The 15,389-nt window shown below is 41.4% G+C and overlaps 1 protein-coding gene across 1 annotated transcript in view; it reads left to right on the top strand.

Annotated features, from left to right (window-relative positions):
* Positions 1-15,389, top strand: part of CNTLN (centlein) — a 712,784-nt gene that overhangs the window by 481,362 nt on the left and 216,033 nt on the right. Inside the window, exon 15 of the mRNA XM_082272784.1 lies at positions 2,968-3,059. Within this exon, the coding sequence (XP_082128910.1) occupies positions 2,968-3,059 (92 nt within the window). The remainder of the gene's footprint in view (positions 1-2,967; positions 3,060-15,389) is intronic.

The following is a 15,389-nucleotide window of genomic DNA, read 5'->3' as shown; positions in this document are numbered from 1 at the left end:
TTGGATTTTCATCTTTGGGACCTTTATTATATGTTATATTCATTTATGGACTATTTTTTATTTATGTTTTTGTGATTCATAGCGGTCACTCGTTAGTAGTGTTTATGCAATTCATTAAGCATTTTTGGTGTCTTTCACTTACCATTTGATTCAGTATATTGGCATTTTAGGTGTCTTCTATGCACTATTTGTTACTCATATTAATAATATTGAGATTGGTGTATTTTACATTTATCAATTATTTACATGTTGCATTTATAAATAGTTGGAGCAGCCTCAGTCTGTGCACTCCAAGGTGTCCACTATGGGATATCTAGAATACTCAAAGCCAGCTAAGACCTTCCCGGTCAATTTTCTTGTTGAGTCTACTCTGAAAAGATATTCTTCCTTTCCAAATATTTTACCCAACAGGATCCTTTTGAGGATAGTCTTCTGAGTATGTGGGCACTTCTGTGGTAAACCCTGACATTGCCTGCCCTAATGAGACTCTCACAGCTCCTGTGGTGGATACTCCCATGCTCAAAGACCTAATAGATAAGATTTTAGATGCTCACTTTAAAGCAGGCATGTCCAACCCAGGTGCGGCCCAGAACCGCAGGCATTGCGGCCCACCGGCCGTGGAACTCCAGACAGTCTCCTGTCTTTGTGCCGAGCATGGGTCGCACTCCATTAGCTTTTTCCCTGGCCACAGCTGGCAGGAAAAGTGACAGCAGAAACTGGAAATTTGGTGTTGTTTTTCCACTTTAAAGTCATCACAGAGGACAAGAGGACACTCTTTATGTCTGAAGAAAAAGAGATTTAATCTCCAAATATTGAAAGATTTCTTCGCAGTAAGAGCTGAGAAAATGTGGAATAGACTCCCTCAAGAGCTGGTTCTGTCCAGCTCTGTAGATTGCTTTAAAAAAGGCCTGGATTCCTTTGTAAAAGTACATATTATAACTGGAAACTAACATTTATAGGTAAATATGCAGTTACTTCTTGGGGGATCAGGAAGGATTTTTTTTCCCCTGCTGGAGCAAATTGGATCATGCTTTGCTGGGGGTTTTTGCCTTCCTCTGGATCAACTGTAGCTATATGATTGTGTATATAGGTTTGTACATTCGTGTTTTTTTTTTTTTTTTTTCTTTCCTCATCGCTTCAGGGTTCTTACTAGCTAAGGTAGCGGTGGAGACTCCTGTTCAGGGGAGTCCATAGAAGTATACAGGCACAAGATTGCCTCCATCTTAAAGCTGAGAGTTAGCAAGCTGGCTTGCATTAGCACCTAGGAGTGTGTATAGAAACACACACACACACACACACACACAGACTAAAAGTGTTAGGGCATGGAGGTCCCTCCCCTTTGTTTCTATGATCCACTCCTACTGTTGCTTTCTACAAAATGGTGGCTTGCTGGCAGTTGGAGGCACTATACGGGGATGTCCTTTTTAGCTTTGCTTGCCAGTGTTCAATCTCCTGAAGGCAGCACCATAAATCATTGTTCCTGAATACGTAATACTGTGTCCCTTAATGTATGCTGTACTACAAGGAAATATTTATTATATTAGATAATTTGTTCAAGAAAATCACCCTTTAGCTATCAGCAGTATTTGCATTTGCATCAAGTGTCAATGTTTTGCTGTTCAAATATTTGGAAAATGCCACCAATTTTCATTTGTTTCAATGTGTTTAGTATTAGCAATTGAGGTAGAAACATGAAAAGTGCAGTAACTCAGAGCAGCTAACCGGAATTTGTCTTAGAGCCGGTTCACACTGAGGCGACACGACTCCTTACTACTTCGGGGGCGACTTGTGCATTACATTACACCACGACTTCGGAGCGACTTGCAGGGACTTCACATAATGGAAGTCTATGCACATAATGGAAGTCTATGCAAGTCGCTCCGAGGTCACCCCGAAATAGTACAGGACCCTTTTTCTAAGTCGGAGCAAGTGTGTCGCTCCTATTAGAACGGGTCCTGTAGCGGTCAATGGACCGCGAGGGAGCGCGACTTGTCAGGCTGACAAGTCGCCTGACAAGTCGCGCTAATGTGAACCGGCTCTTACTTTAATCTGGCTATGGTAAGTGCTATCTGAATGGCTCCTGTGGGTTACTAGCTTCATCACATCATCCTTGTAACTTGTTCATTGTACTGCCTTAATAGAAAAAAAAGGTTACGTTTTGTTACTGACGGTTTTATTTTTGGCATTGTTAGAAGATAAAAAACGTTGTGTTATCCATGCAATTTTTAAGACTGGTAATATTGCCACAAGTCTGTATTTGTATTTTTGTGTTTACTACAATGTAACTTTCTTTCCATTTACAATTTTTACCAGGTAATTGTGATACATTTATTCCATGTAGTGTCATTCACTTCTTAAATGGCAAAGCTGGTTGATGGACAGGCTCTGACCCAAACAGTTCACGTTACACATTTCTTAATCGATGTGCTTTATCCTACAAAGTGAAATAAACGTCTGCTGAATGTGTGGAAAAAAGAGGTTTAAAGTTTTACTCCATCCTAATTCTGTTACGATTTGCTTTGTTCACCAATCACTCTGATCCTCCTAGCAGGGGGACAAGACCCGGAGAATAAAACTGTCTGAGACTATAGATAAAAAGGCAATGAATTTTGCTTTCAAGGCAAAAGACGGTGCAGTCTATAAAAGAATGAAAACAGGAATAAAAGTACAGTATCTTTAACCTGTAGATGCATTGTACCTTTGTAAAGTTCGTACTGTATAACAAAAAAAGGAAATAACTATGATGTTCCAAAGGCTTTGTAATTGTATGACACCAGACTTTGAAAAAGGTCAGTGCTTAGAGACTGTCCAAAAACTTGACAAGAAAATAGATCAATTTATTCAGAATAGGTAGAGTTCTCATTGTTTTTATGATGACATAACAAACTTGTTATCGTGGCTTCTGTGTGAAGCGGCTTTTTATATTTCTACATATGTAATTTTTGTTTACTTTTATTTTTGTTACAGAGTTGCTCTTAAGACTTGGCAAAGAAGAAAATGTCAGTAGCAGCACTCCAAAGAAAAACACAGGAGATACTGTACAGTACACATTGCAGAAGGTACTTTTATCTTGCATAAACTTAAAGGGAACACCCTGATTCCGTTGTTTGCAGAAAGTTTTAAAGGCTAAGTTAACCTTTTGGCAAAAAAAATAAATAAGAGAACATATTGCTGCAGAAACAAAAAAGTGCATTTTTTTTAACTGCGGGAGCCTGCAGATCATTGCACCTGTGATCAGTAGATCGCAGGTTGCAATGTCAGGTTTCTGCAGACTCTCAGTACAGCTGTCCATCCAAACTTTCTGTACGGGCAGACAGTAACTAAAGAGCAGGAAGAATCAATGTACTACAAGCCATCTGCCGCAGTGGAAGAAAGCACTTGTAGTTCATTTATTCAAACATTGCCTTGAATGAATGATACTGCTGTTTTTCAGAAGAGAATGCTGGGAGAGGAACCCCCACCCACTGTCACAGAGGTGTGGAGGTAGTGGGGCTGCCGGAGCATGTAAACCTTATACCATAAATATGGTTTTAACATGTAACATGCTTCCAAAGGTGAAAATATCCTTTTAAAGAGAACGTTTCTGTATTTTCTATATGTAATGTTACTTATAAATAGTGTGGAAGGGAGACCAACATATATAAGGGTTTTCCAGTTTAAAAGTGTGATCCATCTTCTTTCCCTGCCATGTAGCAACATTGGAGACTCTGAATTAAATAACATCCCTGTAATATGGACTTCTGACCTTAGATAACATTTCACTTCACATGTGATAGGTTTGTTTTGTTTCTTAAAAAAAAAAAAAATCTTATATGTAATAGGACAGTTAGCCTTTGGGAGAGATCTGAGTGCAGAAAAATATACATTGCAAGACAAGAAGTTAGAACGTTTTATGTAAGTCACATAAAGCTGGCCATACAGTTTTTTGTCCTATTCCTGCTGAATCTGTCAAAATTTGAGCCATGAGCGGCCCTATTGGCATCACATTGCTAAAAAAAGTAAATTAAAAAATCGAACAAAAAAAATTTAAAAAGGGAGTTGGCTCAAAAATTTTTGGCTGAACAATCACTGCATACTGTCAAGTATTCTGATATCCATGGGTTCCCAAGCTGATCAAATACAATAGCCAACAGTGGAGATTCCTCTATCCAGAAATCTAAACGTGTATGGCTAGCCATAGTTATCTTTCACTATTCATGTAAATTATTGCAGAAGGTTGCATCAACCACTGTATTACATAGACGTTTTCAATTGCTCATTGATGCAGACCATGTTAGATGAACACAGAGATTGTCCGATACAGACACAGTGACAAATGGGTGTGCACTAACAGACTTTCGTCATCTTCCATGCTTGGGCGTTTTTTTTTTTTTGTTTTTTTTTGGGGGGGGGGGGTGAAATGTTATTACATCTATGATACAAAAAGCCATGTTGACATGACAGATTAACCCATTTTTGGACATACTGAACTGAATGGGTTGACTGGGATGAAAGAGGGGGAATCATGTTGGTGGCATGTTCATTTTATAAGCAACATGTTCAGACAATATTGGTCCTACATTCCTATTTTTTTTTTTTTTTTACAAGTGATGTCATATGTCAGTGGTTTACAACATCAGTCCTCAAGTACTCCCAACAGGCTATCTTTTGGTATTCAAGCAGTCATAATTAGGAATCCATTGGCATTAATTTAACCACTTAAGCCCCAGAGGATTTGGCTGCTCAAAGACCAGAGCCTATTTTGCGATTCGGCACTGCGTGACTTTAATGGACAATTGCGCGGTTGATGCGACGCTGTACCCAAATGAAATTGACGTCCTTTTTTTCCCACAAACAGAGCTTTCTTTTGGTGGTATTTGATCACAAGTGCGATTTTTACTTTTTGCGCTATAAACAAAAAAAGAGCAAAAATTTTGAAAAAATAACAATATTTTTCACATTTTTTTATATGAAATTCCCAAAAAAAAATGTAAAAATCAACATTTTTTAACATTTTAGGCCAATTTGTTTTCTGCTACATATTTTTGGTAAAAAAAAAAAATTGCAATAAGCGTATTTTGATTGGTTAGCCAAAAGTTATTGCGTTTACTAAATATGGGAAAGATTTATGTCATTTTTATTGTTTTTTTTTTTTAAGGAGTAATGGCGGCGATCTGCGATTTCTTTTGCAGGACTGTGACATTGCGGCGGACAGATCGGACCCTTGACTGACATTTTTGATACTTTTGGAGGTACCAGTGACATTACTACAGTAATCAGTGCTATACATATGCACTGTTACTGTAAAAATGACACTGGCAGGGAAGGGGGTTAACTTTTTTTAAAGATGCAGGGGTTAAATGTGTCCCTAGGGGCGTGCTTCTAACTGTAAAGGAGTGTGGCTTTTCATGTAACCACGGTCCTACATAGCAGGATCATATGATCTCTGCTGTTACACCAGGGAGAATGACAGGCGACTTTGTTTACATTAGCCGCCTGCCTTTCTCCCTCTCCAGCGGGAGATCGCGAGTGACCGGCGGACATTGGACCCGCCGGTCACACGCGCGGGGATGCAGGGGAACGAGCGGGGGCGGGAGCGCGCCTCCAGCGGCGTGCGTTTGCCCCCTACAGGCTCCTGGGCTAGTGACGTAGTACTACGTCGCTTTGCCCAGGAGGGGCTGACCGCCGCAGTAAATGTACTTGCGGCGGTCGGCAAGTGGTTAAAGCACCTGGGCGAGGTGAAGGAAATCCTGAAAACATGATCTGTTCGAAGTCCATGCGGACACAGGTTGGGAACCACTGACAAAGGCACTTCTAAAGTGTCCTTTGTAATTATCTATCTATCTGCTATAAAACATTCAAAAAGCATCTATCACTGGACATTCAATACTTCATGTTTTTTAACATACAGTTTCTTTATCAATAGTAGATTTTTCTCTGGTGTTGCTCAGCTCTTAAGAACTTTTTTCCAGAGTAGATTTTAAAGAAAACCTTGAGTTTTTTCACACTAAACACAGGCAGTAATTGCATATCTAGAGACCCGTGTAGTGTCTTCCGTTTATTTACAGATAATGTCGTGGAAGAAGTACGGCAATTTAGAGCAAATGATTTGATTGCTTGTACTCCTAACAAATGCCATATGGCCAGGTAATGAATGCTGTCATCTTGTTATTATGGAATGACAAACATCATGTTAGCATAATAACATACTGAACAGGAAATGCTCACTTTCATTTATGTAAAGGTGGAGTGAGTAATTGGAATTATTTGAGTACTGCAGTTTGGAATGTCACCCGGTTTGTTCGAAGTTATCATCTTTATATCCTAACTCTAATTTTATTTGCCAGGTATAAATTTTCATCTCTGCAGATGTAAAATGCTACATTGCTAAGAACTGGTCTAAGCCCAGAAGGCATGTTCTATTTCCTTTTAATCATCTTGACTAACTTGCAGTATATAACATTATGCACATAGATAAGGAAAACATTCATACGAATTTAAAATACCAATAGCTTAAGGGGACAGTACTGTGCACTAACGATTCTGTTAGTTTTGAAGAATATTCTGTCACATGATTTCAAGGGAGTTGAAATATCAGAATATATTTCAGGGGTATAATGCTTTTTTTAACATCTAACTTTTCAGTCTTTGTTCCTAACCTAAATAAAACACAAAACAGACAAGTCATTGTATGCTTATATTTCTTATTCTACATATTTCTCTTTAGAAACAGATACTTGTATTAAGTCTTTTTTGCAGTGAAACTTTATACAATTTACACACATTTCAAAGATTTCTGCCATTTTCTATAGAATGTAGAGGTATGTTAAAGAAGTTACCAGAAAAAAATATATATTTTTTGTATGTTTGTGTTTTTTTCTTTTACTTTTTCAGTGTTTTTAAACCTAATATCAGCATGTACTTTTAAAGGATTATTATTATTATTATATGGGATTTATATAGCGCCGACAGTTTATGCAGCGCTTTACAACTTGAGGGTAGACAGTACAAATGCAATACACTTTAATACAATCAGATGGCCCTGCTCGTTAGAGCTTACAATCTAAGAGGATAAATTCACCTTTCTGAACATGCTACATGTTACACCCATGTTTAGGGGGTAACATGTTCAGCATCTGCCCCCATCTCCTCCCAATTACCCCACCCTTGTGATAGTGGGCTGTGGATCTAGTCCCCACTGTTACTATTCAAAAAGAGAGCAGCCGTGTGCAGCTCCGCCCATACGGCCTCATCATTAATTCACAGATCCTTGTGAATCAATGAACTACTTCTTAATGAACTACCAGGGTGCTGATGAGCACTCTAGGTAGTTCATTGAGCTTCCTATCATTCAGTAGTCCCCTGCCCTCATTGGAGGTACAGGCAGACAGCTACACAGACAGTCTGAAGGAGTTTAGTTATTAGTTTGCCTTTAATGAAAACTTTAAAATATTATTGAATTTAAATCTCACTGCCTTTCAGTGTGTTTTTGAAATAGATCAACTATTTTGAACACAAAGTAAATTGGTACATGCGTACTTTGCCTACCTGAGTAGTTATCCCTACAGTAATATTTTAGTGTATTTATTTTCAACTAGCTCTTTAACCAACTCCTGCCCAAGCGTATTCTACCACTTCGCTCCTACATGTAAAAATCTACTTTTCTTTGCTAGAAAATTACTTAGAACCCCCAAATATTATATATATATTTTTTAGCAGAGACCCTAGAGAATAAAATGGTAGGTTTTGCAATTTTTTAAGTCACACTGTATTTGCACAGCGGTTTTTCAAACAATATTTTTTTGGGGAAAAAAAACACCTTCATGAACTAAAAAAAAAAAAAAAACCTTAAAGTTAGCCCAATTTTTTTGTATATTTTGAAAGATGATGTAACGCTGAGTAAATTGACACCTAACATGTCACGCAAATTATGGTGCTTAAAATTCTCCATGGGCAACACCTAAACTACTTAAGGACCAAGCCTATTTCTGACACATGTTGTTTACAAGTTAAAATCCTTTTTTTGTGCTAGAAAATGACTTACAACCCCCAAACGTTATATACCGTATTTTTCGCTCCATAAGACGCACTGTGATTCCACCTGTGAATGGAGGAGCTATACGCAGGAAGCAGCGGCTTTGCTCTGTACTACAGCCACATGCTTCCTCCCAGGCTCATTAGCCACAGACAGAGTGCCTACAAGCAAATCCCTGCAAGTACCCTTATTGCTATTACTGTATACTGTGTGTGTGTATTATATAATGTATATATATATATAAAATATAGTGTGTATGTATGTATGTATATATATATATATATATATATATATATATATATATATATATATTTGCTTCAGATTATTTTTTTTCTTGTTTTCCTCCTCTAAAACCTAGGTGCATCTTATCGTCAGGTGCGTCTTATGGAGCAAAAAATACGGTATATTTTTTTAGCAAAGACTCTGGAGACTAAAATGGCGGTTGTTGCAATATTTTTTGTCACGCGGTATTTGCGCTGCGGTCTTTCAAACAATTGTTTTGAAAAAATACACTTCACTTTATTTAAAAAAAAAATAAACAGTAAAGTTAGCCCAATTTTTTTGTATATTGTGAAAATGATGTCACTCCAAGTAAATAGATACCTAACATGTTACAGTTTAAAATTGCGTACACTTGTGGAATGGCGATAAACTGCGGTACTTAAAATCTCCATAGGCGACGCTTTCAAAATTTACGGTTACCAGTTTAGAGTTATAGAGGAGGTATTTTTCTAGAATTATTGCTTTCTGACAATCACGCCGATACCTCACATGTGTGATTTGAACACCGTTTTCATTTGCGGGCACGACTGCCTTTTCTTTTGTGCGCGAGCTCCCGGGGACAGGGGTGCTTTTAAAAAAATGTTTTTCCTATTTATGTTTTATTTTTAAATACTGTTGTTTTTTTTTTTTTTTTTTTAATAAAAAAAATCTGATCACTTTTATTGCTGTCACAAGGAAAGTAAACATCCCTTGTGACAGTAATGGGCAGTTACAGGTACTCTTTATGGAGTAATCCGAATAGAATTGCGCTTAAAACATAGAAAGAAATAAAGACAGTCCAAAGAGTGATATCACAAAGTCCATATAATCACAAAGTGCATTTTTCATCACTCGAATGATGTGTGATCCTACATTAAAAAAGAAGCCTCCACCTCAGAAATTGGCTGCTTACCAAATATTATTGACCTGCTATTAGGGAAGGTCTTGCTCGCCTGTGGCTATAGCCCAGCCTAGGCCTCTGTTCAATCAAGGGGACTTAGGCTAAAGAAAACGATACCCGCCACTCTTGAGGAGACTTGGTCATAGATAACCCCAAACGAAATAAAGCTTCCATAGCATAAAATCCTTTTAACGTTTAATGGGTATATAGAGGTTGCACTTACAAAGACACTTGAAAACACACATAGAATAAAAAGCCGACCGGCTATACACAGCAGCCCGTCCTTTCCGGGACTTGCACAAACGCGGGGACGTCAGCATGTCGCTCCTTTCAGCCCGTTTCGTCACATTCTGACATCGTCCTGGGGAACTTCTTTATGGAGGGATCTGGGGTCTAAACTGCGCTTCAAACTATTCAAAACGCCAAAATTGGCATTTTTGAATACTGACAGTTTTTTTAAATTGGCACCATCGACAGCCGAGTAAACCGGAAGTGACATTGTGATGTCAATTCTGGGTTACATGATCGGGAGACCCCATCAAAGCCAAACCCAGCTTAGTTTGGGACTCCAACCAGCCAGCAGACGTGGCGGCTGGGTACTTGGGTCTCCTGGTGGGACGGGAGATGCGGGTAGAGCCGTGGAAGGTGGTAGGAGGGGGAAACAATCCCTCCCTCTCGCTGGGATAAAGGCCGAGCCTCTACTGAGCCGCATCTGTTGTTATCTTCTGAAAGCCGACCGCTAGCTCTAAAAAAATACAGTAGCAGGGTGATGCCTACAGCTGCAGGCATCACCCTGGTACAACCACTTCTTCAAGCCGACATACAGGTACGTAGATTTGCGGGAAGTGGTTAAACGCCTTTACAGATTACCAGTTTAGAGTTGCACAGGAGGTCTGGTGCTAGAATTACTGCTCTCCCTCGGACGTTCGCGACAATACTTCACGTGTGGTGCAAGCACTGTACTTGTATGTGGTCGCATTTGCACGTAAGCACGGTGGCGCTTTAAATTTTTTTTCAGTATTAATTTCTTTTGTACAAAAACCTTTTTTAAACTCTTTTTTTTTTGTACTAACTTTATTGCTATCAGAAGGGATGGAGAGATTTGGGGTCTATTAGTCGGTTAGTCTGATCGGCTGCTTCCCTGGCCGCTGGTGGCCAGATAAACAAAGGGGCAGAATGGGAAGTGACAAACTACTCGTCGCTCCCAGTTTCCAGGGTTACATCGAGAGGGGAACAATTTCAGTTCCTCTCTCTCTGTACAGGGCAGCCATCGCCGCCGGCCGCATCGCTCCCAGGCACCACGATCGTACGGTAGAGCCCGTGAGGGGAGGGGAGTGTGATCTCCTTCCGCTACCCTCAGAAGTGATCAATTTGCTAATTAGCCACTCAGATCACTTCTGCCTAAAGGGAAAGGCCAGCTGCAAAAAAAGATACCGGAAGGATGCCTGTAGGTGCAATATCAAATCAATTTCTAAAAGGAAGTATTGTAACAACAATACTAACAATTCAAATAGTAATAGCCTAAAAGTCCCACACAAAGAACTACCAGTGTCAGGATGTGGAGCCAATTGCTGCTAATCTGACTTTTGAATGCTATTTTTTTACTGTAATTAAACTTTCGGAATGTCTACATTTTTCCTACCTTAGCAGTTAAAAAGATCTCCCTTATCATGATGTCTTTTGCACACCAACAGTAAATCATTATTTTTGTTCAATAAATTACTTTTATAGCTTTTTAGCCTCACACCTAACAGAGGTGGATGCCATCAAAGAAATCCAGATAGAGAGCTCATGTGTTGCATCAATAGGAAATCCCTGTGGTGTAGTGAGTGCACAAATTGTGTCTTGCATTGTAACTATATCAGTTTCAATAAAGACTGAGATTACCAGCACCATACATCCTCTAAACACTGACTTTTAGGCCTTCTGCTGATAAACGGACATTTTGGAGCAGTTGGGCATTTTTTCAGCAGCCCCTGAACTCTCCTCTGTTATCTTATCTGTCCATGTACGCTGAGTTTTTTAATAGTCGTTTACAGGCATTTTCTTGAAAGCAAAAAAATGCATTCAGGGTGGAAGTTTATAGGCATTTGAAACGCCAAATGCTTTTTAACAGCTTGCAAACGTGTCTAAACGCGGTATAAAACGCTTTATTGGCGTTTTCGTTTATAGACGTTTGTATGTAAAAGGTGGTATGTAAAAGTGGTCAAACGGACCTTTTTTCTCTGTTGCTCATTGACAGACGCAGTTCTCCTTGATTAACTCGGGTTATACTGCCCTCTACAGGAGTAGGACTAGGCAGAAAAGAAAAACGTTCTGGCCACACCTTAGGGGCAGTCCCAGAGGGTATATCCTCTCTCTCTCTGCTACAGAAAGGCAGTTTTTTTCTGTCTAGTTAGGAGTAAGGACCTAAGTTCCTTGCTGGGATCTTTGGTCCTGGCAAGATTTTTTAGAAATACTTTTTTAGGCAGCTTTTCTTCTCCAGTGTTCCTGTGAGATCTTCAAGCAAGTACGCTGAAACTGGGCGACGGGCTGGATGTTGAGATCCAGTGGTCACCCCAGTTCAGCCTGCGAGCGCGTGCAGGCCCTAGTTCCGCGCTGGGTCGGCCGCGACATAGTCCCACTGGACGGGGACTGACCCAGCGAGTTAAACGTCTCGCCTGGACGCCAATGACCAGCGGAGTCACGGCATCCAGATTGGTGGACAGCCCCCCCACTCCGGTGGAGAGGGGTTCCGTCAGGAGTTGGCGCCCGCCTGGTTCCGGTATGGTGAGTAAAATGTTCCCCCTCTTCCCCTGTCGGGTTTTTTGGTGGACGCGGGCCCCTCTCTGGGATGGATGGACGTGATCCTAACAGGTGTCATTAATCCCCCTCTTAAAAGCTTGGTTTGGGAGCTGACTATCTATAGTCACTATATGACACTGTAAGGGAGATGACTGTAGTCCGTGGCAGACTGCTAAAAGGCATTACTGTTGAGGTATAGAGCTGATAGTATCCTACCTGACACTATACAGGCCGATGCCTATGCCTGGATACAGCATCCGCAGGTCGCCATCCTTCCATAAGCCGGTCACCTCCCGCAGGCCGCACAGCCTCCCGCAGGCCGCACAAGCCGAGGTCTACCTCCCGCAGGCTGCACAGGCCGAGCGCACACCTCCCGCAAGCCGCTGCTACCTTGCACAAGCCGCCGCTATCCTCCACAGGCCGCCGCCATTTTCCCACAGATCACACGGGGCCGCCATATTGGCGTAGCCTCGTGTCTCCAGCATGGGGGCGGCCACGTTTGAGGTGACCAAACACCTCATGGAGTAATTGGGAGGCGCCGGAAGGCGTGTAAAGGGGCGGAGCCGCCTCCTTTACCCGGGAAAGCAAGCCAAAGACTTCCTGTCTGTAACAGACAGTGCTGGAAGCAGGTTGAATAGAAACTTCTGAGCATCAGGTGGTGAGCCTTGGGGTCTCTCTCTCTCTCTCTGTGGGGTCCAAAAGCAGGTAACACTGAGGGGCGCTGCTGCGCTGGGGGACTAAAGAAAAAAAAAAGTTTTCTTTTTTTAAAATTGCATTTTATTTTTCTTGGCAAGTGTCTTGTATAATCATGGACCCTGCCACACATGTACCCCCACCTGATCCCCTCGAGGTGGCTGCAGGACCCTCCAGTTCCTCACAGAGTATTGATGCATTATCAGCAGTTTTGGAGTCTTTGGTATCCCGGGTGGAGATGGCCTGTCAGGGACGGGGGTCAAGAAAGCGACCCCCGGGTATTAAGTTACCGGTGAAGGGGGGCGTGACCGGAAGCCGTCATGTGAGACGTGCTTAGTGATTCTTCCCGACGCCGAATGCACCTCCGACGCTGATAGCAGAGAAGACGCCGAGGAGAGACATAGGGGAGTCGGCTATTATAGAGCGAGACCCGGGAGCGGAGGATTGAACCGCCGCAGATACTGGTCCCTGCGTTAGGATCAGAAGGAGCCACAGACGGAGGATTGAACCGTCCCGCTAGGCGGAGGAGTGAGCCGCCACGGACATTAGGTCCCTACATTGGGAACAGGAAGGAGCCGAAGACGGAGGAGTGAGCCGTCATACATAACGGTCCCTGCACTGCCCCAGGTGGAAGAGCGAGCCGCCGCAGGCGTTGACATCGCATGTGGTGGACGGAGGACGGGAGAGGCAGAGCAGACATTGCTAATTATCGGCTGGGTAACTGTGGACTAAGGCTGGTAGAGAGGGGAGAGGTGGTTACCGCCAGCTATACCGCCAGGTACTGCCCCATTGCGCTAGTGTACCACTATACTAGTACATCACCGTAAGCAACAGAGACGCTAGAAAGCTGAACAACGCAAGGAGGAAGCTGTAAAGAAAGCTCTACCCTGCCCCTCTTAACAGCAGGGAAAGACGGGAGAAATCTGAAATCTAGCATGGTGGTCAAGAAAAAAGGAGAACTGTGAGTACTTTAAACACGTGAAAACTGCAGTGTGATGAAGTGATTTACATGGTGCATAGTCTTTAAACATAATAAATAAGGAGAGACTACCAAAAATCACAGCTCTGGGAAAGAGATTAAGTTACTGAGAAACGGTGTTAACCATTAGAAACCTGAGAGGGGACCTTATACCCTAATAACCTATAGAGGGGATTGGCCGGGACAATTCAAAATAAGCTGACCGAGCCCCAATTTAAGGAGGATAAGAAAACCTTACACTGTGAAGTATTTTTGGAGAGCAAAGGCTGTAGCCCCCTAGTGGATAAGAAAGTAAGATGACACTTGCTAAAAGGAGAAAAGGAAGAAAAAGCACAGGAAAAGAAGGAAAAGCCCAGACAAGCAAAACTGAAGGGGAAATCGACCGTTTTTTCATTAGCAAAAAATCCGCCAAAGGGGTGAAATTGACATTCACAAGCCCAGAAACCAGTGACATACCAAATTCATTAGAAACCACCCCCTCTGTAGAAGAAGAGGCCAACAGCGTAATGAATAGTCAAAAAGAGACCCCGATATCCTGTATACTCACACAAACTGCCTCACAGAACTCAGAGCTTAAAATAATGTTACAAGCACTACCGACAAGGGCAGACATAGAGCAAATGATTAGTAGAATAGAAGAAAAACATCAGAAAGAAATACAGGAGGTAAAGAAAGATATACAGGATATCACAGTTCGTCTAGTAGAAGAGGAGACATCCATTAACTCATTAAAGGAAAGATTACTAGCTTTGGAGTTAAAGGGTGTTAACCAAAAAGAAACAGAAGACGCAATACAGTTACAGTTGGAGGATATTGAAAATAGAAGCCGCCGTAGTAATCTGCGACTACGAGGCATAGCTGAAACTATTGGCCATGACAAACTAGCTGAGACTGCGAAGGAGATTTTTAAACAAGTTCTCAAAAACAAACTACCAGAAAATTTAGAAATCGAGAGGATCCATAGAACCGGCGGCCCTAGAAGGACAGAAGATAAATGGCCTAGGGATGTGATCTGCAGGATACACCACTATATACACAAAGAGATGATCTTGAGACAAGCTTGGGAGGCTAAGGATATAACATTAGAAGGAAGGCCAGTTAAGATATATTCGGATATATCTAGAGGAACATTGCGAAGAAGGGCGATTCTCAGACCATTGTTGGAGCTAGCCAGAAAGGCAGGATGTACTTATAGATGGGGATTCCCCTTCTATGCAGCGTTCCGTAGAGACGGCAGATCTTTTATCCTGAGATCACACCAAGATTGTGATGCACTTTTCCGGTTCATAGAGACGGAACCCATACAGGTCGCCAATTGGCTGAGTCGCATACCTAGGGAAGAAGCTTTTGAACACCCTCAGCGACAGAAGAAAGGGATAGAGAGTATGGAGGAAGAAGTACTAAGAGAAAAATAAATAACAATTGGGATAGGGAAAAGGGTCCTCCCCATGTAACAGACTTAATTTAACGGAGAGAGGGTTTTTTTTTTTTTTTTTTTTTTTTACACTAAAATGTTGAGGTTTCACTTAGTATTCATGTTATATGTTGCTAAATTAAGGAGGGGATGTGCCCTCCCTTATGTTTAAATAATATACACGATTGGGGTTTTTTTTTTTTTTTTTTTCTTGGAAGGTTGAGTTAGCACTAAGCATCAAAGTTAAATGTTGATAAATTAAGGAGGGGGTGCTCCCTCCCTTATGACCTTAAAAAATTTACACGATTGGGTGATTGAGGTTTTTTTTTTTTTTTTTTTTTAG

The sequence above is a fragment of the Pelophylax lessonae genome (genome assembly GCF_965119305.1).
Source record: "Pelophylax lessonae genome assembly, chromosome: 1".
Lineage (NCBI taxonomy): Eukaryota > Metazoa > Chordata > Amphibia > Anura > Ranidae > Pelophylax > Pelophylax lessonae.
This window is presented reverse-complemented; position numbering and strand designations above follow the sequence as displayed.